This window comes from Loxodonta africana, chromosome 23, assembly GCF_030014295.1.
Source record: "Loxodonta africana isolate mLoxAfr1 chromosome 23, mLoxAfr1.hap2, whole genome shotgun sequence".
NCBI classification, from domain to species: Eukaryota; Metazoa; Chordata; class Mammalia; order Proboscidea; family Elephantidae; genus Loxodonta; species Loxodonta africana.
Window position 1 is genome coordinate 24,310,735 of NC_087364.1, and position 26,122 is coordinate 24,336,856.

Below are 26,122 nucleotides of genomic sequence, written 5' to 3' on the forward strand. Positions count from 1 at the left end.
TCCTAGGTTAAGGGTTACTTTTGTTTTTGTTTTTTTTATTTCTTCATTATGCCATTGCCTTTCTTATAAATGGAGTCTAAGACATGGTTTCAGTGAGTTAAATGGTGTGTTTCTTATTTTATCTATTTCATCTATTTTTAAATTCTTTTTCTTTGAAATGTGGTAAGCTGAATATCCCCCATGAGGTAGATTATGTTTGTATTAACGTTGGTGTGAGGAGGAAAAATGCCACCTGTAGCTACTCACTCAACAGCTCAAAGAAGTGATGGGTCAGCCTGGTTTTCTGGTGGATGAAATACAGCTAATTTTAGCTTGGTTTTTCTCTGTGCACCGTGATTTTAAGCGCTGATACTAGATTTTCAAATATATGAATTGGCTTTTGCCTCAGGAACAAAAAATTTCATGTAATTGGTGTTTTTTTTAGCATTATCATGTTTGGTATTCCAGGAACAGTGTGGGGAAGTTGTACTGGGAAACGGAAATAGTGCTTGAATTAAATTAAATCACTTTAAAGATCAAATTGATCTTTGCTCCCCATTGTACTCTACCTCCAACTGTCTTTCATTTATTTTCTTCACATTATTACTACGTTTTGAAAAGAGTTCTGTTTCACGAATTGCGTCTTGCAGAAGCAGTTGTGCCTGACCAGGCTGAACATTTTCCCTGTTGGTATTTCAGAAGATGTATCTGTCGAAAAATTTGAGCATGTGCATTAGTTTGTTTTACTTTACTGAGTTCATTCCGTGTGTTAGGCACTGTGTTGAGCAACTGGTTAAAAAAGATGAAGCACAAGGTTTCTGCCGCTAGGAGCTTGCCTTCTAAATACCAAACACCAGTCATCGGGTCCATTCTGCCTCAGGTGACCCCATGTGTGTCAGAATAGAACTGTACTCTGTAGGGTTTCCAATGGCTGATTTTTCAGATATTGATCACCAGGTCTTCTGAGATAGACTTGCATTGCCAACCTTTCGGGTGGTAGTCGATCATGTTAACCGTTTACTCCACGAGTAGAGAAGTCTTTTAAGCGGATACATTCTAGTACAGATGTATGGAAAAAAGTGGGCTTTAGAGATGTATGTGGCAGGTTCCAGTTCCAGCTTTCCCACTGTTAGTTGGTGACCTCATGCGTGTTTTTTTAACTTCTTGAAGTGTTTCTTTATCTGTAAAATGGGAATGATAGTCTCTGCTCTAGAACTGTGCGATTTAAATAAGAAACAAAAAAACCCAAATGATTTAAACAAGAGAACCCATAAAAGCTGCATAGCTCATGACTTGGCTTGCAGTGGGTACGTACTGAATGGTTGGGTGGCTTTTCCTGCCATCCTGTGTGCTGTAACAGAGGTGGTTGAGCTGGTGCAGAGGATGGTTATGTCAGTGAGCAGTCATCCTCATTAGATCTAGGGTTTTTTTTTTTAGTCTTTATCAATATATTAAAACACCTTTGAGAACTATAAAATTGGCTGCCAGTTTCAGCCTATGACTTGGTTTAATTTGTTTATTTAAATCTTTCTAAAAGTCCTTAGGTAAATGGTTTGTGCTCAACTGCTGGCTGAAAGGTTGGTGGCTCAAACCCATCCAGGAGCACCACAGAAGAAAAGGCCTGGTGATCTCCCATAAAGATTATAGCTCACAAAACCCTGTGGAGCAGTTCTATTCTGTCATGTGTGGGGCCACCAAGAGTTGGAATCAACTCAATGGCAACTAACAACAAAAGATCTATATACTTGATAATAAGTCATCTCCCTATTTTAGCTTGTAGAATAGTTGGTATGTGTACTGAGACCTTACTGTGTGCTAGACGTTTTCCTGAGTACTTTGCATGCATTTTCTAACTTAGGACCTGCACCCATGCTGTGAAATATGTGTTATCATCCCCATTGTACCGGATGAAAACAGTGAGGCCTGGGAGCGTAAATAAATTGGCCATGATTACATACCTAATAATGTTTATAGATGACATTTATTAAATTTCTTTTTATTTGCCTGGCACTGTTAGGGTTTTTTTTTTTTTTTAACATGTCTTATTTAATCCTCCCAACTGCTTTGTGAGTTAGGTCCCGTAGTAGTGACAGGGCTGGATTTGGAACCCGTATCATAATATTGTTTCTTGTCTTTGCAAAAATAATTACAAATTGAAGAAAACTTATGTTTCTAAAACATTGTTTTTAGTCTCGTTGGTGTGGAGTGATGGGGGGAATATGAAAGTGATGTTCGTGATCACAGGTGTTGTAATTACATCATACAACAACAAAACCAAGATTTTCTGTATGACAAAATATTTCTATTTCATGCTCATGTTAATCATATTTTTGGTTATCAACTGGAAATATTCTTTGAATTTTAGGGCCTTTTTGGAGTTCCTGAGCTCAGTGCTCCAGAAGGATTTCATGTTGCACAAGAAAAAGCCTTGAGAAAAACAGAAGCGCTCATGGAGCTGGTGTGCAAGACCCCACCAGGCCCGAAGACCGTGCTCATCTTTGATGAGCTCTCAGATTCTTTGTGCAAAGTGGCCGACTTGGTAAGGTGCTTTGTTTAAGACTTGAGACCACCTTTTTAGCTGTGAAAAATTAAGCTAAATATATCCTTTTGTTGTTTAAGGTTAATATTAGACAGTAAGATTCAAATGCCTTAAACTTTGAGAGCTGTTTGGTGTAATGAGGTATAATAGTGAAGAGTGTGATTAGGAATGGGTGAAATGTATAGGAAAAGGTGTTTAGGCAAAGGTGGTATTTGGAACGTGTACATTAATATGTAATAAAAGAATGATTACTTGTATGGCAAAGACTCTTCATTTATGAAAGCTTCTACCAAAATTCTAATAGAACATTTTATCTGTACATTTGCAGTAAAATTCCTGTTATGAAAAAACACTTTTTATAAACCCTTTTTGGAATGCATTTTCTGATTAAAAACGAGGTTTTGGCTTCAAACTGATTGTATTAAAGACTTTTTTTTAACATTTTAAAATTGAAATACACGTAGTTTTCTTCACCAACTAAGAAACCCATTGTCGAGGTAGAAAGCATGGTTTTCTATCAGCCCAAAAGAGAGCCAGACCTTGGTTACTCATATCAGTGAAGGTAGTGAGTAGTGCAAATAGTGATAATTCATGATCCTCCCCACTTGGTGTTGGACTGTATAGTTTTTTTTTTCCTCTCGTATTCGTTCAATATTGAGCACCTACTATGTGCCAGGCACTGTTCTAGGCACTGGGAAGACAGTAATGAAAAAGACAGACAAAATCTCTGACCTCCTGGGGTTTACATTCTAGTGTCAACTTTTATTTTAATCTTATTAGCTCTCAGGCCTTATGGTAGGAGCTTTGCCTGGGTTGTCTGATTTAACCTTCTCAGCACCTCTCCACTTTCAGATGAGAGAAGAAAGTCACTGAGAGGCTAAGTGATGTGCCCATGGCTACCCAGCCAGTAAGTGGTGGATCTAAGTTTGAATCCAGCAGCTGAGTGTGGAGTTCACGGTCTTCCTTGCTGGTCTCTGCAGTTCCAGGGGCTGGCTGGCTGCTCGGTAGATGAAACCTTGCTGGCGGATATTGGATGTTTGTTAACGTCCCCATCTTTTTTAAAAGTATTTATTTAAAAAATTACAGTAAAATTAACTCTTGCGGGGAAGGGTACAGCCAGAGTGGTCCTTGGAAGCAGGGATGGCGGCAAGACTTCATCTCATGTACGTTGGGCTTGTTATCAGAAGGGACCAGTCCCTGGAGAAGGACATAGTGCTTGGTAGAAAGAGGGTCAGTGAAAAAGAACAAGACCCTCAACGAGATGAACTGACGCAGTGGCTGCAATAGTGGGCTCAAACACAGCAACGATTGTGAGGATGATGCAGGCCCAGGTAGTGTTTTCGTTCTGTTGTACATAGGGTTGCTAAGCGTCGAAACTGACTGGATGGCACCTAACAACGACAGTAACAGTTCTGTGATTTTTTTTTTTTTCCAACTTTCAGTGTCTTCTTTACACATTCTAAGTAATTTTTACAAAGAAAGGTAACTGTTCAGCTTCGGATGGTCTCAGACAGGTTCTACATTGTTTAACAAACTTCCGAAAATACATCCTTGTGTTGGGGAAATAGAATTAAAGAAATCTACACCCAACCAGGAAAACCTCTCTACAAAAGTAAAAGAGCAATAATTTTATTGTTTAAGAAGCACTCAACTAGGATATGATGCACCACAGGGAATCTTCTAAAGAGATTGTAGAGACAGAAAGGAATCTGACCCTTTATGTAGCTGAGTGGATACAACCCACTGTTGTGTTGTTATTAGGTGCCATTGAGTCATTTCTGACTTATAGTGACCCTGTATTCAACAGAACAATATACTGCCCAGTCCTGAGTCATCCTCACGATCCTTGCTATGTTTGAGCCGATTGTTGCAGCCGCTGTGTCAATCTATCTTGTTGAGATTCTTCTCTTTTTCACTGACCCTCTACTTTATCAAGCATGATGTGCTTCGCTAGGGACTGGTCCCTCCTGATAACGTGTCCAAAGTACGTGAGATGAAGTCTTGCCATCCGTGCTTCTAAGGAGCATTCTGGCTGTACTTCTTTCAAGACAGATTTGTTCGTTCTTCTGGCAGTTAAGGGTATATTCAGTATTCATCACCAGCACTATAATTCAAAGGTGTCAATTCTTCTTCAGTCTTCCTTATTCATTGCCCAGCTTTCACATGCATATGAGGTGATGGAAACACCATGGCTTGGGTCAGGCGCACCTTAGGCCTCAAAGTGACATCTTTGCTTTTTAACGCTTTAAAGAGGCCTTTTGCAGCATATTTGCCCAATGCAGTTTGTCATTTGAATTTTTTTTTTTTTTGTGCTTAAGTGAACGTTTACAGCTCAAGTTACTTTCTCATACAAAAATTTGTACACATTATTATTCGACATTAGTTGCAATCCCTGTAATGTGACAACACACTCTTCCTTTCCACCTAGGGTTTCTTGTGTCCATTCAACCAGTTCCTGTCCCTTCCTTCCTTCTTATCCTGCCTCAAGACAGGAGCCGCCCATGTGGTCTTGTATATCTGCTTGGACTATGAAGTCCACTCTTCACGAGTAGTATTTTATGTTTTATAGTCCAGTCTAATCTTTGTCTGAAGAGTGGGCTTTAGGGATGGTTTTAGCTCTGAGTTAACAGAGCACCTGGGGGCCATGGCTTCGGGAGTTTCACCAGTCTCAGTCAGACCATTAAGTGTGGTCTTTTTATGTGAATTTGAGTTCTCTGTTGTGTTCCTTGTCAGGGCGGTCATTGGTGGTAGCCAGATACCATCTAGTTCTTGTCTCAGGCTGATGGAGTCTCTGGTTTATGTGGCCCTTTTGTCTCTTGGGCTAGTATTTTCCTTGTGTCTTTGGTATTCTTCATTCTTTGCTTCAAGTAGGTTGGGACTAATTGATGCATCTTAGACAGCTGCTTGCAAGCTTTTAAGACCCCAGATGCCACTCACCAAAGTGGGATGCAGAACATTTTCTTAATAAACTGTTAGGCCAGTTGACCTAGATGTCCCCTGAAACCATGGTCCCCAGACCCCAGCCCCAGCTACTTGGTCCCTTGAAGTGCTAGTTGTGTTCAGGAAGCTTCTTAGCTTTTGCTTTAGTCCGGTTGTGCTGACTTCCTATGTATTGTGTGTTGTCCTTCTCTTCACCTAAGATGATTCCTGTCTACTGCCTAGTTATTGAATTCCCCTATCCCTCCTTCCCGACCCTCCTGAAGTTCTATGACTTTTAACTCATGTGTAAATTCATAGCAGTCAAGAAATAAAACGACAGATTGCAGTGGGCAAATCCGCTGCAAAAGACCCCTTTAAATTGTTAAAAAGCAGAGATGTCACTTTGAGACTAAGGTACACCTGACCCAAGCCATGGTATTTTCAATTGCCTCATATGCACGCGAAAACTGGACAACGAATAAGGAAGAGTAAAGAAGAGTTGACACGTTTGAGTTATGGTGTTGGTGAAGAAAGTTGAATATACTATAAACTACCAGAAGGACAACCATATCTGTCTTGGAAGAAGTGCATCCAGAGTGCTCCTTAGAAGTGAGGATGGCTAGACTTCGTCTCATGTACTTTGAACATGTCGTCAGGAGGGACCAGTCCCTGGAGACAGACATCATGCTTGACAAAGTAGAGGGTCAGTGAAAAAGAGGAGGACCCTCAATAAAACGGATTGACACAGTGGCTACAACAATGGGCTCAAACATAACAATGCCCCATAGTAAGGAGTCCTGGCTAAGTTTAATTCTGGCGTTCAGTACTGTAGTGGTGGTGGTACTACTAGTAACGTGCTCTTCTGTTTTATCCTGGAACTGTGATTTCATATTTTACTAAAAGGGCAATCAAGAAAGAATGTGCCCTTTTTTCCTGCACAAAGACTAGAATATAGTTAAATCAGTCTTGAAACTATACTACATAACAATTTTTTTAAAAGAGTGTTTTTAAAGAGCTTTTCTCTGGCACCAGTTTAAGATGTGAAAAGCCTGTTGAAAACAATTTTAGTTGGAAAGTTTTAGAATAATTAATACAATTTGAAATAAGAGTCTGCTTATTTTGAACTACAGACTTTGGAAGAACTCTCTTGGTGTTTATATTTGAAGGCAAAAGACTTCTAAAGTTAGTACCAGTATTTTCCTTGGAGTGAAGCAATCTTGGTCCTAAGGAATAACAGAGTTAAATGTCGAGGACGAAGCTGTTCGCCTTACTAGTTTAGGGAGAACTCAGTAATGGAAACACTTGGGTCAAGCCAGATGGCACATTTTAAAGCACAGGTTTTCCTTTTAACTCTCAGATCCAGCAAGAAAGTTTTCCGTCAAATTCCCTTTGGTTTTTTCCTCTCCCCTTTACTAGGCTGATTTTGTGAAAATTGCCCACCCCGACCCAGCATTCAGAGAGGCTGCAGAAGAAGCTTGTAGATGTATCGGCACCATGGTGGAAAAGTACGTGTTGTCCCCTTCTTTACTGTCTGGGTGGCATGTGCCGTGGGCTTGCTGTAGGAGAGTTGTCCACAGGGCCTGTCTTGCATATGTAGTGTGGGAGGTGGTGTGTGTGCTGACTGTGGAAAAGGGCCTCTGGAAGCCGACTGCGCCCAGCAGTGTGACTTTGGACTGGTTCTTTATTTCTTCTCCAACTTGCTTTCCTTGTCTGTAAATGGGGTGATAAGATTATCTGCTTCTTAGGCTGGTTATGAGGATTGAATGAGATAATATAAAGTGCTTAAAATGGTGTCAGGCACACAGCGAACATCCCATACCGTTATCACTGTCATCGTTATTTGTATTATGTAAGGGCTTTTTAGTATCTTACTGGTGAGTTAGAGTTACTAGATTTTCACATGATTAAATTGCAGTTGCCATTGATGGCTCTAGGCCACGGGGCAGGAAGCCAAAACACTACCCTTGGAGTTGCTGCCAAGTCAGGATTAGGGTGGTCTAGGAAGACCATAAAACAACCTGGGAGGGCCGAGGTGGGCTGTAAACTGAGGTGGCCATGATGCAGTGAATGCCTTTGAAGTGATTTTGAGGTAAATTTAAACATTTTAAGCCACTTTTGAGGGCTCCAATGTGCTTGTTAAAATAATTTAGAGGTGGGCAGTGCTATATTTAAAAGCACTCAGGTGCATGACACCGTGCCAGAAAGCGTGAAGTTACAATTAGAAGCCGTGAGAAGCAACACATGAGGACTTAATTTCACAAATCAGAAGCTATTGTGGGAGGAGGCCGATGGCTTCCTAGAGGACCTAACACTTCAGATGTGTTGCTGCTGCTTTTCACTGCATTGAGCAACACTTAGGACAATAAATATGATTCTTAAAGAGCCATTGAAAATCAGCTTGCTGAGTGGGGTGAAGCTGGTCCCTGCAGCCATTGAAAATCAGCTCGCTGAGTGGGGTGAAGCTGGTCCCTGCACACTCCAGCCACTGAGTTGACAGTGGGGCTGAAAGCGGGGACTCTTAGAGAAAGAGAAACTTGCCCAGGTGAAAGGGCTCTGGGTTGCTTGCTGGTCACTCTGACTATTGTATGGCCCGGAACCTGTACACAGTTCTGTCCTTGTGGACACATACTCTCAGTCTCTGGGAGGATGATAGGAACATGTAGCAGCAAAGCCTTGTCAAGAGTGTCTGCCTATGGCCTTCATTTACCACAGACAGCTTTCGAGCCTCTTGTTCTTCCTGACCACACTGTTGCCGCCTCCTGTTGGCCTGTCAGGGTTGAGGGGAGTCGGAAACAGTCTCCATTATTCCTTAGAGCTTTGTTTTCTAGTCCCTCTGAGCACCATGACTCATTTTCTCATTGAGTCTAACTGAACCATATCTTAACTGACTTCCTCAGTTGATGTTTAAAAACCAGGATGATTTAGTTGCACATGTAGAATTGATTTATTTTCCAGTAATGGAAAAAAAAGCCTAAAACAAGGTGTACTTTTTTAGACTTAATTGCAAATGTAAACTAAACTTTAGGCTTTACGTCAGGATCCTCCAACAAAACCTAATGTGAGAGGTTTGCTTAAACTTCTGAAAAGAGTACAGTGAAGGCCACCTCCCTACCTGCCGTTGTCCTTTTTGACCTGGGGTAACACCTTACCTCCACAGGCCCCAGGAGGGAGGCACCACACTGATTTCCTCCCTGTCTTCCTGGAATCAGTACTTGGAGCCAGGCATGAGAGGGTATGCCAGCCCTCCTTGATGAGAGCTTCTTGATTGGAGGTGACTGCCTTAGTGCCCCTGGTATTTGGGAAGACCCATGAGCACAGAGCCAACAGAAACCCTTTGATTTATATAAAACTTCATTTTGTTGATTGTGAACTGACTGGGGAACCTGCCCGTCACTGGGTCCTGAAGAGGAATTGGTGGATGGTTTTTATAACGTTGCCCTTACGTGGGGATCTACCAGGCAGGGAGCAGATTTTTTTAGAATAGCCTATGCTTCAGCCCTGAGAATGCCAGGGCTTTCTGGGGTCTAGGGAACTGACAGCAGCACCCCAGTTTGGAATGAGATTGGTGCTCAGTTTGGGGCACAGTTTGCTCCACAGCTCTGGCTGAGGGAAGCCTGGCATGGCCATGTGGTAGTAGCTACATTTAGTATAGGGAAGGTGTGCTTCACACGCATCATCTCATTTAGTTCTGACTGTAGCCTAAGACTGGCATTGTCCCATTTTATAACAAGCTGGGTGGGTTTACATATCTTGTCTAAGATCACAGAGCAGTAGTACAGCCTGAATTTAAACCCAGGTTTGTGACTCCAGAGCTCATGCTCCTGACCACGACGGTATGAGCAAGGTCTCCTGCACTCTAGGGTGCTTGGCTTAGGACTGGAAAATCTTTGTGCTTGTTCACCCTCCTGCCCATCCTCACTTTCCTTTCATTAAAAGAAAAAAGGCCTTTGGCATATTGCTAATGGGAACTGGTTCTGAGTGGCAGCTGGGTCAGTTAAATTGCCAGTTACCACATACCTCTCCCCTTTACATCATCTTTTCCTCCCCAGCTGCTGACTGTAGTTTAAATTTACTCTTTCCACTTCCAGAGCAGTTAGTACCTTGACCCCTTGCCTAATCGATTGCCTTTCCCTCTGCTAACTAGTTCAGTTTCTAAGGATGGTCCAAATGAAAGAAGCAGACAAAAACCTACCCCGAACCTTTGGACTCTGAGCATATGTGTACTAGGATTAGACATTGTTTTTTTGATGGAAAGTAAAAAATATAGAAAATCATTTAATTTTTTTCATTTGTAATTTTTCCAGGTTGAACACAAATGTGGAATTATATCAAAGTTTGCAAAAATTGCTAGCTGATAAGAAACTAGTGGATTCCCTTGATCCAGAAACCAGGTACTCATTCCTTTGCGTGCATTGTGATTGTGGTGGGGTAGGGTGGCTCTGCCTGGGATGTCCCTCCTCCAGTGCCTCCATGACCCACACTTTCCTTAGGGCTCACTCACATAGTGGCTCTCCTGAGATCTTACCAGGTCATGTTATACTGCTTTAGTTTTCTTCGTAACTGAATAATCTCTTCATAACTTCATAATCACTCCCAGTGTTATGTGATCTGTTTTTTGTGATACTTGTTTATCTTCTTTCTACCTCAATGGACTGGAAGCTTCTTGAGGGCAGGGACTTGGTCTGTTTTATTCACTGCTGCATCCTCAGCACCTTGGCATGTAGTAGGTGCTTAATCAGTGAATGGATTCCTAAAAACCATTGATAAGTACACTTAGCTTTATGGTTAAAGTTTTGGAATCAATGCCATCAGAAAATGTAAGCAAAGTGATTTTATTTACTGGGTTGATGTTAAGGTCCTTGAAATGATTTGCATTTATTATTACATAGATTTATTATATAGATTACATTTATTATTCTGAATTTAAAAGGCCTAATTTCTAAGTTTTTTTTTTTTAATTTCTAAGTCAGTACTTAGAAATATTTGTTACAAAGACCTATACAAAGAAAACTACAAAGTACTAGCGCAAGAAACTAAAAGGGACCTACGTAAGTGGAAAAACATACCTTGCTCATGGATAGAAAGACTTAACATACTAAAAATGTCTGTTCTACCACAAGCCATCTATATATACAAGGCACTTCCAATCCAAATTCCAATGACATTTTTTTAATGTGATGGAGAAACAAATCACCAACTTCATATGGAAGGGAAAGAAGCCCCAGATAAGTAAAGCATTACTGAAAAACAAGAAGAAAGTGGGAGGCCTCACTCTACCTGATTTTAGAATGTATTATACAGCCACAGTAGTCAAAACAGCCTGGTTCTGGTACAACAACAGGCACATAGACCAGTGGAACAGAATTGAGAAGCCAGATATAAATCCATCCACATATGAGCAGCTGATATTTGACAAAGGCCCAGTGTCAGTTAATTGGGGAAAAGACAGTCTTTTTAACAAATGGTGCTGGCATAACTGGATATCCATCTGCAGAAAAATGAAACAGGACCCATACCTCACACCATGCACAGAAACTAACTCCAAGTGGATCAAAGACCTAAACATAAAGACTAAAACGATAAAGATCATGGAAGAAAAAATAGGGACAACATTAGGAGCCCTAATACAAGGCATAAACAGAATACAAAACATTACCAAAAATGACGAAGAGAAACCAGATAACTGGGAGCTCCTACAAATCAAACACCTATGCTCATCTAAAGACTTCACCAAAAGAGTAGAAAGACCACCTACAGACTGGGAAAAAATTTTCAGCTGTGACATCTCCGACCAGCTCCTGATCTCTAAAATCTATATGATTCTGTTAAAACTCAACCACAAAAAGACAAACAACCCAATCAAAAATTGGGCAAAGGATATGAACACACACTTCACTAAAGAAGATATTCAGGTGGCTAACAGATACGTGAGAAAATGCTTTCAATCATTAGCCATTAGAGAAATGCAAATTAAAACTAGGTTAAGATTCCATCTCACTCCAACAAGGCTGGCATTAATCCAAAAAACACAAAATAATAAATGTTGGAGAGGCTGTGGGGACATTGGAACTCTTATACACTGCCGGTGGGAATGTCAAATGGTACAACCACTTTGGAAATCTATCTGGCGTTTCCTTAAAAAGTTAGAAATAGAACTACCATACAACCCAGAAATCCCACTCCTCGGAATATATCCTAGAGAAATAAGGGCCTTTACATGAAAAGATATATGCACACCCACGTTTATTGCAGCTCTGTTTACAATAGCAAAAAGCTGGAAGCAACCAAGGTGTCCATCAACAGATGAATGGATAAATAAATTATGGTATATTCACACAGTGGAATACTATGCATCAGTAAAGAACAGTGATGAATCTGTGAAACATTTCATAGCATGGAGGAACCTGGAAGGCATTATGCTGAATGAAATTAGTCAGATACAAAAGGACAAATATTTTATGAGACCACTGTTATAAGATCTTGAGAAATAGTTTAAACTGAGAAGAACACATTCTTTTGTGGTTACGAGATGGGGGAGGGAGGAAGGGTGGGAGAGGGTTATTTACTGATTAGATAGTAGATAAGAACTACTTTAGGTAAAGGGAAGGACAATACTCAATACAGGGAAGGTCAGCTCAACTGGACTGGACCAAAAGCAAAGAAGTTTCCTGGATAAACTGAATGCTTCCAAAGTCAGTGGAGCAAGGGCGGGAGTTTGGAGACTATGGCTTCAGGGGACATCTAAGTCAATTGGCAAAATAAATTCTTTTAAGAAAACATTCTGCATCCCACTTTGAAGTGTGGCGTCTGGGGTCTTAAATGCTAACAAGGGGCCATCTAAGATGAATAATTGGTCTCAACCCACCTGGATCAAAGGAGAATGAAGAACACCAAGGTCACAAGATAACTATGAGCCCAAGAGACAGAAAGGGCCACATGAACTAGAGACTTATATCATCCTGAGACCGGAAGAACTAGATGGTGCCTGGCCACAACCAATGACTGCCCTGACAGGGAGCACAACAGAGAAGCCCTGAGGGAGCAGGAGAACAGTGGGATGCAGACCCCAAATTCTCATAAAAAGACCAGACTTAATGGTCTGACTGAGACTGGAAGAATCCCAGCGGTCATGGTTCCCAAACCTTTTGTTGGCTCAGGACAGAAACCATTCCCAAAGACAACTCATCAGACATGGATTGGACTGGACAATGGGTTGGAGAGAGATGCTGATGAGGAGTGAGCTACTTGTATCAGGTGGACACTTGAGACTGTGTTGGCATCTCCTGTCTGGAGGGGAGATGGGAGGGTAGAGAGGGTTAGAAACTGGCAAAACGGTCATGAAAGGAGAGACTGGAAGGAGGGAGTGGGCTGACTCATTAGGGGGAGAGTAAATGGGAGTATGTAGTAAGGTGTATATAAGTTTATATGAGAGACTGACTTGATTTGTAAACTTTCACTTAAAGTGCAATAAAAATTATTTAAAAAAAAAACTTGTTACAGGACCTTGGGTATCTTATATTTTGTTCAAATGTTTTTATTTATAAAACAAGTGTAGTAGCATTTGTCATTAACCTGCCTAGGATATTTGTGTCATAACACAGAGATTAATTTTTTTCTCACTCACTTGTACCTGTTCGTCTAGTTTTTATTTATGGGAGATTTACTTCTTTTGGAGCTCTGGTGGTGCAGTGGTTAAGAGCTCGGCTGCTAACCAAAAGATCAGTGGTTTGAATCCACCAGCCGCTCTTTGGAAACTCTATGGGGCAGTTCTACTCTGTCCTGTGGGGTTGCTTTGAGTTGGAATTGACTCGACAGCAACAGGTTTGCTTCCTTTGGCTACTTGATTCTCCTCCTGCTGCTTTTTCTCTCTTTTTCTGTTTCCATATGTGGTTAGTGACCCAAGTGAAACTCTATTTCACAGGGGTTAGTTAATAATAACCCATTGCCATTGAATTGATTCTTACTCATAATGGCCCCATAGGACAGAGTAGAACTGTCCCAGAGTCTTTCTCCTAAGGAGTGGCTGCTGGGTTCCAACCACCGACCTTTTGGTTAGCAACGGGTGCTTAACCACTGGGTTACCAGGACTCCTTAGTTAACAATAGAATCTTGCTATTAATATAGCATGTAAACACCATCATAGTTAAGTCACGTGAATAGACTCAGTCCTCCAGGAATTATGTCACATGAGTGATTGGCACACAGATAACAGTTTGGTCTTGTTTCACTTCATCAGTCCTGCCACTTAGGATACTAGTAAAGCTGACTGCGTCCTCTGAATAGTTTGTTTTCATTATTTTAGGCTTGAACATTATCCTTTGTTAGTGAAGCAAGTAAAAGTTGAATGCCTACTAGTTGTGCCAGATTTATACTCAGCTAGTTTTTTTAGTACTGAGTATGGAAACCCTGGTGGCATAGTGGTTAAGAGCTACGGCTGCTAGCCAAAAGGTCAGCAGTTCAGATCTACTAGGCGCTCCTTGGAAACCATATGGGGCAGTTCTAACCTGTCCTATAGGGTCGCTATGAGTTGGAATCGACTCGATGGCAATGGGTTTGATTTTTTTTTTTTTTGGTTATACTGACTTTAAGTAAAGACAAAAAAAAAAAATGCTAAAAATAACATACTGATAACCTGACTTTACTAACAATTGACTTTTCCATATTTGATGTATGAAAATTGTAGTGGAAAAGCAGACTATTTTAGATACAAAGGACTTACAGTAATATACATGCCGTACTTCTGGATGTTACTAAAAACGCCAGTAGGAATTTTTATATAACAAAATGGTTCTAAAATACATTCAGAAAAACAAGCTAGGTAGAATATCGATATTCTGAAAAGGAAAAGCAACCTGGAAGTAGGAGGAAACAATAATTTGAAGTGCTAGTTATTAAAATCCCATGGCATTGGCATCATTAAGAGGCTTGGCTGAACACAGAAAGAACTGTATTTTAGAACTTTGCATATGATAGAGTGTAAGATAATGGCTGAAAAAACAGAGTTGTATATTTAGTAAATTATACCGTCATGGCAAGCTAACGAACAGGAAAGTAATTTGAGTGGAGTAGACTTCCATCTTAGTACTTCCCAAGCTGCATTCCTTGAAATAATAATTCTATGCGATATTCAAAAGTATTCCTGGAAGTGTCCTGTTGGTCAGTAAGTTTGGAAACCTGACACACTAATACATTTCCCCCTCTCGGAGAATTATAGGATATTAGAGTCTCTGAGAAGCCCAGCCCTAAAGGAACCTGTTTAACTTGGGGTTTTCCAAAACCATCAAGAACTTTTCTGAATGCAAAGAATATGATAGACACGCTCTTCAGAAAATACCGTGGAGGGAAAATCCCAGCCATTATAACAGCAAAAACTGTAATATACTTCAGGATAATCTTAGGAAGGCAGAAAGTGCAGAACCTCAACACACACACACACGCATGCTCGCCCACACATACGTGTATGCACATGATGGGTAACATGAAAGGTGACTTAAACACAATACTGTTTTCTTAGCTAAGGAAGCTCAATAGTGTTTTCTGCTGGCCTGTATTTTTGACATGGTCCAATATTTATCTTAAGATTTTTTTTGTTTATTACTTAGAAAAATGTTTTTTAAGCCCTAGAGAGTGAATATACAAGAATAGGCAGGAAAAATCTGGCAAAACAAAGGTACTACAAAAGAACTTATGCCAGATGATAAAATATAAAAATACTGCCAACTGGGCTAAAGCAAAAGCTAAGAAGTTTCCTGAACACAGCCAAACACTTTGAAGGACAGAGTAGCTGGGGCTGGGACCTGGGGACCATGGTTTCAGGGGACGTCTAGGTCAATTGGCATAATACAGTTTATTAAGAAAATGTTCTGTATCCCGTTTTAGTGAGTGACATCTGGGGTCTTAACAGCTTGCGAGTGGCCATCTAAGATGCATCAATTGGTCCCAACCCACTTGGAGCAAAGGAGGTTGAAGAACACCAAAGAAACAAGGAAAATATTAACCCAAGAGACAAAAGGGCCACAGAAACCAGAGAGTCCATCAACCTGAGACCAGAAGAACTAGATGGTGCCCAGCTACCATCAATGATGGCCCTGATGGGGAACACAACAGAGATTCCCTGACAGAGCTGGAGAAAAGTGTGGAGCAGAACTCAAATTCACGTAGAAAGACCAGACTTAATGGTCTGACTGAGACTGGAGGAACCCCCAAAGCCATGGCCCCCGGATGCTCTGTTAAGCCAGAACTAAGACCATTCTAGAAGCCCACTCTTCAGACAAGGATTAGACTGGACTATAAAACAAAATAATACTCGTAAAGAGTACGCTTCTTAGTTCAAGCAGATCATACGTGAGCCTAAATGGGCAGCTCCTGTCCAGAGGCAGGATGAGAAGACAGAAAGGGACAGAAGCTGGTTGGATGGACATGAGAAACCTGGGGTGGAAAGGGGGAGTGTGCTGTCACATTATAGGGATTGCAACTAATGTCATATAACAATAAGTATGTAAATTTTTGTATGAGAAATTAACTTGAGCTGTAAACTTTCACCTAAAAAAAAAAAACAAAACCTAAAGCACCATAAAAAAAAGAAAATACTGCATTTAAAAGAGGATTATATTCAGTATAGTCAATTAGGTCAATGAAAGAAGAGAGAAGGTTCAGACACAGACACGAATTTATGTAAGACTGTATCTATATGTGATAGGAGTGTCATTTCACATCAGTAGGGAAAGTAACCATTTTGGAAAAAAAGTGGATTGATTAAAGGTTTAAATGTTAAAAGAAAAAAAGAAGAAAGTCATAAAGTATTAAATAATCTTGGAGTCTTGAAAATCTTTCTTGGCATGATACCAAAGACACACCGTGAAAGGAAAGAGTGATTTAATTATATGAAAGTTGCAAACTTTACTATAGCAAAACACTTCCACATTCTAAGTCAGAGTGTACAGTGGGACAAAATGCTACTTACGTGGCACAGGGTTAATATATTTACTAAGTTAAGAGATAATTACAAATTACTTAAAAAAAAGTGAAGAGCTATTGAAAAAGGGGGCAAAGAATTTTTTTTGTGAAACTATGATTTCACAAAATAATAGCAACAAATGGCCATTATACTTATAAAAATATGTTTCCCTTTATTAATAAGTGTAAAGTAGTAGCTGGAAATGTGGGCTCTAGAATGGGTTTAATACTAGCTCCGTAGCTTTCTAAGCCTTAGTTTTCTCCTCTGTAAAAGAGGCATAAAAAAGTATTGCATAGGATTACTGTAAGGTTTAAATGAAATCATGTAAAGTGCTTTGCTTAGTACCTGGCATTTAGAAATCATGCTGTGATGCTGGGAGCTACACTGCTGGTATTTCAGTTACCAGCAGGGTCACCCATAGTGGATAGATTTCAACAGAGTTTTCAGACTAAGACACACTAGGAAGAAAGGCCTGGCCATCTACTTCGGAAAATTAACCAATGAAAACTCTGGATCACAACAGAATATTGTCTGATAAAGGCTGGAAGATGAGCCCTTTTAGGTTGGAAGGCACACAAAATACACAGTGGCCACAATGAACTAGAGCTTCCCAACAATCATGAAGATGGTGCAGGATAGGGCAGCGTTTCATTCTGTTGTACATGGGTCACCGTGAGTCAGAGCCAACTTGATGACAACTAACGCCACCACCACCACCACTATTCAAGAAATGTAGAATAAAACAAAGAGCCTATCAAATTGGCAGAGTTGAAAAGGAATAACAGTATTGTTGATGGTTTGAGATATGGATTCTCTTTGTTGTTACGTGCCGTCGAGTTGCTGCCAACTCATAGCAACCCTATAGGAGGTTTAAATTGATAAATTTTTTGGAGGACAACTCATTAATACTTTTTGATAAGTTTCTTTTCTTGGAATTTATCCTAACAAACAAGAATAAAGAGATGTATGTTGAAGAATTTTTATCATAGTGTGGTTTTTGAGGCTGGGAAAAATGAAAGCAGTTTTAGCCTATATGACAATCCAATAAAACATAAAAATCATGGTTTTTGAAGAACATTTGAAGATATAAAAAAGCATTTGATGTTTGTGTTATAATTTTACTAGAAAAAGCGAGATACAAAAGTACATGTAATCTGATCCCAATTATTGTAAGACAAATAATACAGTAAAACCTGCGGAAGCCAGAGCCTGTGTAAGGCGAAAACCTGGCAAAAAAGGAAAACCCAACTATTTTCCACATAACGAATGATAGAAACGTAGTAAGACTGTACACTGTCAAAAGTGAAAAACTTGTGAGATCAGGAAAAACAAGATAGTTGTGTGAGTTCCAGCTGTCACAGGTTTCACTATGTAATATTGGAAGTAGATTGGAAGGAAATATATGAATTGTAACAGCTGTTATCTTTGGGTGGTGGGATTAGTGAATTTTAATTTTTTCCTACATTTGTGCAATGAAACTATTAAACAATAAGCTGTGGTACTCTAAACTTCTACAGTAAATTCCCATCGCCCATTTATCAGGCTGTGCTACCTTTCTTCCCTCTTATTAAACAGAAGACATTTTTGCTTGAAAAAGAGAGTGGCATGGTTTTTAGATTGTTCAGGAAAGGACATCAAGTGACATAGAGATAATGGGGGCAGTTCTAGGCGTTTGAGTGATGTAGTTTATTTATTTAAGAAAGAAAGTAAATGACTAAAACGTTAACGTGGTCTATTGAATTTTCAAAGTTTTTGGAGAACTTAAAGTAATTCTGTTCATTCCAGATGGTATTTGGCACAATCACCAGGAAGATCAATACATCCATTTTGAAAAGTCAAGGAAAGCCAGAGAGTAGATCAAATATTTGGTTAACTTTAATTCCAGAAAAAAGCAGGTTTTTTTTTTTTTTTTTTTAATTGCTGACAGAGGTGTTACACTTGAAATTGGTTCCAAGCATGAAGCAGGGTTAAAAGAAAAGAAAGAAAATTTTCATTAGCCAAGAAGCTCAGTTTCCGGCACAGCATCAAAGAATTTAATATTCTAACTAACTGCTACTAGTTGGAAGAAAAACTGAAAATCTCATCCACAGGGCCTTTGAAAAATTGTCCAAGTATAAACTGTTTTATGTTTTTAATTATTGCTGTTTGGATGGAGTTGAAATAAATGACTATCATGGTGGCTTTCACAGGCTTGTTCTCTGTGAATAAAAGAATGAGCTCCTACATGAAAAGCTAATTTTAATTGTGTTTCATCTTCTGCAGTACATATACTGACTTATTTAAACATTGGTTGAAGCTCCCTTTTTATTCCTTCTTCGCTTATTATACTTAAATACCCATATGAAGTGTTTATGCTATTTATGCTTTAGGTCTTCTGCGGCGTACGTGACTTTCTATCATAGAAGCTCAGTACAACTTTTTTTTTTAATTCAATGTTTGTACAACAAATACATTTTTTAACCCTTTCATGTTTGTGGGTACCTCTAGGGACCAAATACTTTCTCTGTCTCTGAAGGTTTATTGGGAAGCTGCTGCACCATTGATAGTGCGTGCTGCCACAAGACAGGGGTCTTTATGACTGTTTGACACTGAAGAAACAGGTGTGCTGCAAATTACTGTTTTTACATGGTATCATATGAGTTGTCTGAATTTTTGGTAGGAAAAAGAGAAATTTGTTACACGTACATTACAGTAGACCCTGGTGGGGGGACTCTGGGATATAATTAGTGGCAATTCTCATGTACCACTAAACACTTAGAGTAGGCTTGTGGGAGGGGGCAAGAAAAAAAAAATCCATACTACCCACCAAAAATATAGACACACTCAATGATTCAGCATGCTTCCATTAATGAAAACACATGTATTAACAAAAATTAAAAGCAGAAAATAATTGGTTCACAAAAGGGTTAGTGAAGCCTGTTAAGTGGAAATGACAAATGCTGTCAGTTTGGTCGGTGGTGGAGAACAGTGTTCAGGGACCTTACATGGCATTTCCTGGGGTACCAGGGAAATCATGCTCAGGACTCGGCTTTGGAAAGATCCTGCTGGCTGCAGGAGTGTGAGACCAGAGGCCAGGTGGCCATCAGGGGGTGGTTGCCATGTATCAGGGCCAGGGCGACAGCAGCCTGGGTGAGGGTGGTGGTGGTACGGAAGGAGAGGAGAGGCTAGTATGGATGATTGCTTTACTCCTTTCTAATCCTTTTTTCTCTCACCACCAAATAAATAGCTACCATTATCGAGCAATCTTTATATGCCAATGAATAAATGATATAAGGTGAAACATTACGTATATTTTCATAATGCTTATATCAACCCTATGCGATACACTTGATCCCCTGATAGTTACCAGTCGTATTTATTTATGAGTGATGTGTCATCTCTTGGAGGCCAGGGACCAGGCTTTCTCACTACCTTTGACAGGCTGTGTGTCCCAGCTGGTGCTTCTCTGACATAGCATGATGGTATCTTGTTTCCAGTGTTCAGGTGGTTTTCTGTCATTTAGTGTATGTTACGAGTTTTAGTATTTTGATTCTGGTGGTACTTAGCAGAAAAGTAAATGACACTAAATTAGATTATAAGTAAAAAGGGGAAGATGTAATTCTGAGTATAAAGTGTTACAGGAGAACACTCACAAAAAACTACTCCATACTTGAGATGTCATCCACGGTATTTTCCGTTCCAATGTTGTTATTAAAGATGCAGTTGGTATTTCTTGCTAGTTGTCTTAGTTATCTGTGCTGCTGTAACAAAAATACCACAAGTGGATGGCTTTAACAAACAGAAATTTATTCCCCCACAGTTTAGGAGGCCAGATGTCTGAATTTAGGGTGCTAGATCTAGGGGAAAGTTTTCTCTCTCTGTTGACTCTGGAAGAGGGTTCTTGTCTGCTTTCAACATCTCTGGGCCCGGAGTTCCTTGGAGATCTACTTGTGTCTTGGCATTAAATCTTTCCCTGGGTCTAGAAGGTTCTCAGCACAGGAGCCTCGGATCCAAAGGACTTGCTCTACTCCTGGCTCTTCTTTCTTAGTGATAGTGAGGTCCCTCTCTCTCTGTTCACTTCTCTCTCCTTTTAGCTCATGTAAGATAAAAAGTATGGAGGCCACACCCTAGGGAAACTCCTTTTGTATCAGTCAGGACTGTGACCTGAGTAAGGGTGCTCCATCCTACCCTAATCCTCTTTAACATAATCTAGTCTTGCCTGATGAACCACAGGCAGAGATTAGGATTTATAACACATAGAACAATTACATCAGATCACAAAATGAAGGATGAGCACACAATACTGGGAATCATAGCATAGCCAAGTTGACACATATTTTGGGGGGACACAATTTAATCCAGGACACTAGTACTTGATATTCTGATGAAAGTCTTACATTAAGGAAAGGCTAGGAAAATTAGGGCTTATTGTTAGTTTGCAGAAGCATTTTATGGCCATTAAAAAAAAAAAAAGGTAATCTCTATAAAATAGTTCTAATTCTTGAAATACTAAGGAATCTTCCTTCGTAAGTCTTTGGCACATTTAACACAATAGGAAGAGGTTGGTGGATTGAGCTAATGAAGAGCGTGCTTTTTAATAGTGTTATGGAAATAAAAGGTGGTACTATAAATGCTGTTGACAATTCAAAGGGTGTCATTGATGGTCCCCCTTTGAACTGCCCACTGTACTTGTACCCCTGTTACGAGATTTATTTTTTCTTTCACATTGTATTTATCATTCATTCATTGTAAAAGTATTTATCCTCTTATTGGACCATGCCTTACAGAACATCCATAGTCTTTACTGGCAGGCAGTTGAGGGTATAACTCTGTTAAACAAGCTACATATAATGCATTATAGGTATAGATGTACAGGCTTACCAAGTTCCAGTTGATGACTGTGTTTGTTGTTGCTGTTAGCTGTTGTCTTGGTCATCTAGTGTTGCTATAACAGAAATACCACACGTAGGTGGCTTTAACAAGGATAAATTTATTCTCTCAAAATCTGGTAGGCTGCAAGGGCATCAGCTCCAGAGGAAGGCTTTTTGTTTGTCAGCTCTGAAGGGAGGTCCTTGTCATCAATCTTCCCCTGGACTAGAAGCTTCTCCGCACAGGAACCCTGGGTCCAAAGGACGTGCTCTGCTCCCAGCGCTGCTTTCTTGGTGGTATGAGGCCCCTGACTCTCTGCTTACTTTCCTTTCCTTTTATCTCTTGTTAGATAAAAGGTGGTGCAGGCCACACCCCTGGGAAACTCCCTTTACATTGGATCAGAGTTGTGACCTGAACAAGGATGTTACATCCGACCCTAATCCTCTTTAACCACAGGCAGAGCTTATGATTCATAACACATAGGAAAATCACAAAATGGAGGACAACCACACCATACTGGGAGTTGTGGCCTAACCAAGTTGACACGTATTTTTGGGGGACACAGTTCAATCCGTGACAGCTGCGTACAAGTCACTTGCAACTCATGGTGGTAACTGTATACATCACCCCCCAAAACCTAAAACTAAACCCATTGCTGTCGAGTTGATTCAGACTCATGGTGGCCCCATGTGTTACAGAGTAGAACTGCTCCGCAGGGTTTTCTTGGCTGTAATCTTCATGGAAGCAGATCACTAGGCCTTTCTTCTGTAGTGCCGTGGGAGAGTTTGAACTGCCAGCCCTAGGTTAGTAGTTGGCCACAAACCGTTTGTACCACCCAGGATAATACTTAATTGGTGTGTTGTATATGGTAAAAATTGGTCAGTGTTCACCCATTTCAGGAGGTAGCATATGATCAAGAGCCGATGACATTGAAGGAAGAAGTCCAAGCTGTACTAAAGGCATTGTTGAAAAAGAAGACTTCAAGAATTGACAGAATACCAACTGAGATGTTTCAGTGAATGGATGCAATGCTAGAAGCACTCACTCGTCTATCCCAAGAAATTTAGAAGACAGCTGCCTGGCCAGCTGACTGGAAGATACCCATATTTGTGCCCATACCAAAGGAAGGTCATTTAACAGAATGCAGAAATTATTGAACAACATCATTAACATCACACGCAAGTAAAATTCTGCTGAAGATCATTCAAAAGCGATTGCAGTAGTACGTCAGCAGCGAACTGCCAGAAATTCAAGCTGGATTCAGAAAAGGATGTGGAACGAGGGATATCATTGTTGATGTTAGATGAATCTTGGCTGAAAACAGAGAATACCAGAAAGATGTTTCCCTGTGTTTTATTGACATTGCAAAGGCACTCGACTGTGTGGATCATAACAAGTTATTGATAACATTGCGAAGAATGGGAATTCCAGAACACTTAATTGTGCTCGTGCAGAACCTGTACACAGGCCAAAAGGCAGTCACAGAACAGGGGGATACTGTGTGGTTTAAAATCAGGAAAGATGTGTGTCAGGGTTGTACCCTTTCACATATTCAATCTGTATGCTGAGCAAATAATCCCAGAAGCTGGACTATATGAAGAACACAGCATCAGGATTGGAGGAAGACTTGTTAACAACCTGGAATATGCAGATGACCAGATGACACAACCTAGCTTGCTGAAAGCAAAGAGGACTTGAAGCACTTACTGATGAAGATCAAAGACTATAACCTTCAGTATGGATTATACCTCAACACAAAGAAAAACAAAAATTCTCACAACTGGATCAATAAGGAACATCATAAGAAACGGAGAAAAGATTGAAGTTAACAATTTTATTTCACTTGGATCCACAATCAATGCCCGTGGAAGCAGCAGTCAAGAAATCAAAAGATGTATTGCATTGGGCAAATCTGCTGCAAAAGACCTCTTTAAAGTACTAAAAAGCAAAGATGTCACTTTAAAGACTAAGGTGCACCTGACTCAAACCATGGTGTTTTCAATTGGCTCATATGCATGTGAAAACTGGGCAATGAATAAGGAAGATGGAAGGAGAATTGATGCCTTTGAATTATGGAGTTGGTGAAGAATATTGAATATACCATGGACTGCCCAGAAGAATGTCTTGGACAGAAGAATGTCTTCTGTCTTGGAAGAAGTACAGCCAGAATACTTCTTGGAAGTGAGGATGGTGAGACTTCGTCTCACATACTTTGGACGTGTTATCAGGAGAAATCAGTCTCTGGAGAAGGTCATAATGCTTGGTAAAGTAGACGGTCATCAAAAAAGAGGAAGATACTCAGTGAGATGGATTGACACAGTGGTTGCAACAGTGGGCTCAAACATAGTAAGGATTGTGAGCATGGTGCAGGAGCAAGCAGTGTTTTGTTCTGTTGTACATAGGGTCGCTATGAGTTGGAACTGACTTGACGGCACCTAACAACAATGACAGATATAGTAAAAAAGCAAATATTTGTTGAAGGAATAACAGCTGGACGGTTGGAAGGTTGTCCAGCTCCTCTAGAAGAAAGTGGAGTCATTGGAATAATTGTCATTCCTTTGTTTCAATTTAAAGCTTATTGTTCAGTTATTCATATGATAGCTTAAAAACCTAGTCAGTCAGCTAGATGGTATACCTAACTTCTAAGATGTTAAGCTCTTGAATTATAAATACATGAAGGTGTTGAGTGTGTGTTGATGCATCTGGCTTTTGGGCAATAAGGCTCAAAAAGGCTGGTTTATTTAACAAAATACTAATTTTTGTTAATAGTTATTCTTACTATAACCTAGAACTCATTTTTTTTTTTTTTTTTGTAGACGAGTGGCTGAACTGTTTATGTTTGATTTTGAAATCAGTGGAATCCATTTAGATAAAGAAAAGGTAAATCTTCTCTTGTTATTTTGACTCCTCTTGTTTTTTAAACATTTAGTTGGTATCTTTATTGCTACAGTCTTTGCATATTGCTTGAATTTGCATTTTTCTTTGTTGTCCTAATAATAATTATAATTAAAATTAATTGAACATTTGCTACTTACAGCATCTATTTGTCATCAGATATCCATAACAACTCTAAGATGGGTGCTATTATTCCTATTTTACAAATGAAGAAACCCAAGTCCCTAGAAGATTTTTTTTAGTTGGGTTTTAGATGAAAGTTTACAGCTCAAATTAGTTTCTCATTCAAAAATTTATACACAGAATGTTTCATGACACTGGTTGGAATCCCCACAATGTGTCAGTACTCTCCCCCTTTCCACCCTGGGTTCCCTGTTTCCCTTCGTCCAGTTTTCTTGTTCCTTCCCGCCTTCTCCTCTTTACTTCAATGCACGTGTTGCCCATTTGTGCTCATTTACTTTATTGATCTAAGGAGCATGTTTCTCATGTATTTTATAGGCCTGTCTGTTCTTCGGATGAAAGGTGGACTTCGGGAATGGCTGCAGTTCTGGATTACAGGGGTTTCCGGAGGGTCGTAGTCTCAGGGGTTCCTCTAGTCTCTTTTAGACCAGTAAGTCTGGTCTTTTTTTGTGTGGATTTGAATTTTGTTCTCTGTTTTTCACCCGCTCTGTCTGGGACCCTCTATTTTGATCCCAGTCAGAGCGATCAGTAGTGGTAGCCGGGTACCATGTAGTTCTTCTGGGCCCAGGCTGGTGGAGGCTGTGGTTCATGTGGTCCATTGGTCTTTTGGATTAATATTTTCCTAGTGGCTTTGGTTTTCTTCATTCTGCTTTGTTCCAGATGGGATGAGATCAATAACTGTATCTCAGATAGCTGCTTCAAGCTTTTAAGACCCCGGACACTACTCACTGAAGTAGGATATAGAACTTTTTCTTTATGAACTATTTTATGCCAATTGAGCTAGATGTCCCCCAAGACCATGGTCCCCAGCCTTCAACCCCAGTAACTCGATCCCTTAAGGTGTTTGGATGTGTCTAGGAAGTTTCTGTGACTGTGCCCCGTTTTTGTTTGTATACTCTTATATACCCTCCTTTCCGTTTTCAGCAGATGTATCTGCCTATGTATCTGCTTGTAAGTTATTGTTTTTTTACTGTTGTTGTAGGGTTGTATATGTTATAGTATTTACTGTGATCACCTCTTTTTTTTTTCTTGCGTTCCTCTAAGTGTCTTCCTTTGCCTTGATCAAGTAGTGCTGATGTCCCCTATATTGTGTATTGTGTTTCCCTTCACTAGAGTTAACACTTGTCTACCATCTAGTTGGTAATTTACGCTCCTCCTGCCTCCCCTCCCTTGTAACCATCAAAAATTGTTTCTTTCTGTGTGTAAATCCTATCTTGAATTCTTATAAAGGTAATCTCATACAATATTTGTCATTTTGATTGACTTATTTTGCTCAGCAAAATCCCCACCAGATTTCATCCATGTTGTGAGACGTTTCTCGGATTCATCATTGTTCTTCATCATTGCTTAGTATTCCATTGTGTGTATGTACCATAATTTGTTTATCCCTTCATCTGTTGATGGGCATTTAGGTCGTTTCCATCTTTTTGCCATTATGAATAATGTTCCAAGTGAATATGTGTGTATGTCTGTTCTTGTGATGGCTTTTATTTATCTAGGATTTATCCCTAGGAGTGAGATCATATGATATTTCTATTTCTAGCTTTTAAAGGAAGTGCAATACCCTTTTTCCAAAATGGTTATACCATTTTAGATTCCCACCAACAGTGTATGAGAGCAGTGTATGAGAGTTCTAGTCACTACAACGTTGCCAGCATTTATTGTTTTCTGAATTTTTCATCAGTCCCATTCTTGCAGGTATGAGATGGTGGTTATCTCATTGTGGTTTTGATTTACATCTCTCTAACTGCTAATGATTGCAAGCATCTTTTCATGTATTTGTTGGCCACCTGCATGTCCTCTTT

The 26,122-nt window shown here is 39.9% G+C and overlaps 1 protein-coding gene across 4 annotated transcripts in view; it reads left to right on the forward strand.

The window, feature by feature from the left end:
- Positions 1 to 26,122, forward strand: part of MIPEP (mitochondrial intermediate peptidase) — a 227,938-nt gene that overhangs the window by 1,116 nt on the left and 200,700 nt on the right. For all 4 annotated transcript variants that reach the window (XR_002786773.2, XR_010319113.1, XM_064275339.1 and 1 more), the window contains exons 2-5: positions 2,345 to 2,518; positions 6,854 to 6,942; positions 9,742 to 9,828; positions 24,059 to 24,122. Coding sequence is in view for 2 of the 4 variants with exons in the window: in XM_064275339.1 (XP_064131409.1) it covers positions 2,345 to 2,518; positions 6,854 to 6,942; positions 9,742 to 9,828; positions 24,059 to 24,122 (414 nt within the window). In the remaining 2 variants the exon portion in view is untranslated. The remainder of the gene's footprint in view (positions 1 to 2,344; positions 2,519 to 6,853; positions 6,943 to 9,741; positions 9,829 to 24,058; positions 24,123 to 26,122) is intronic.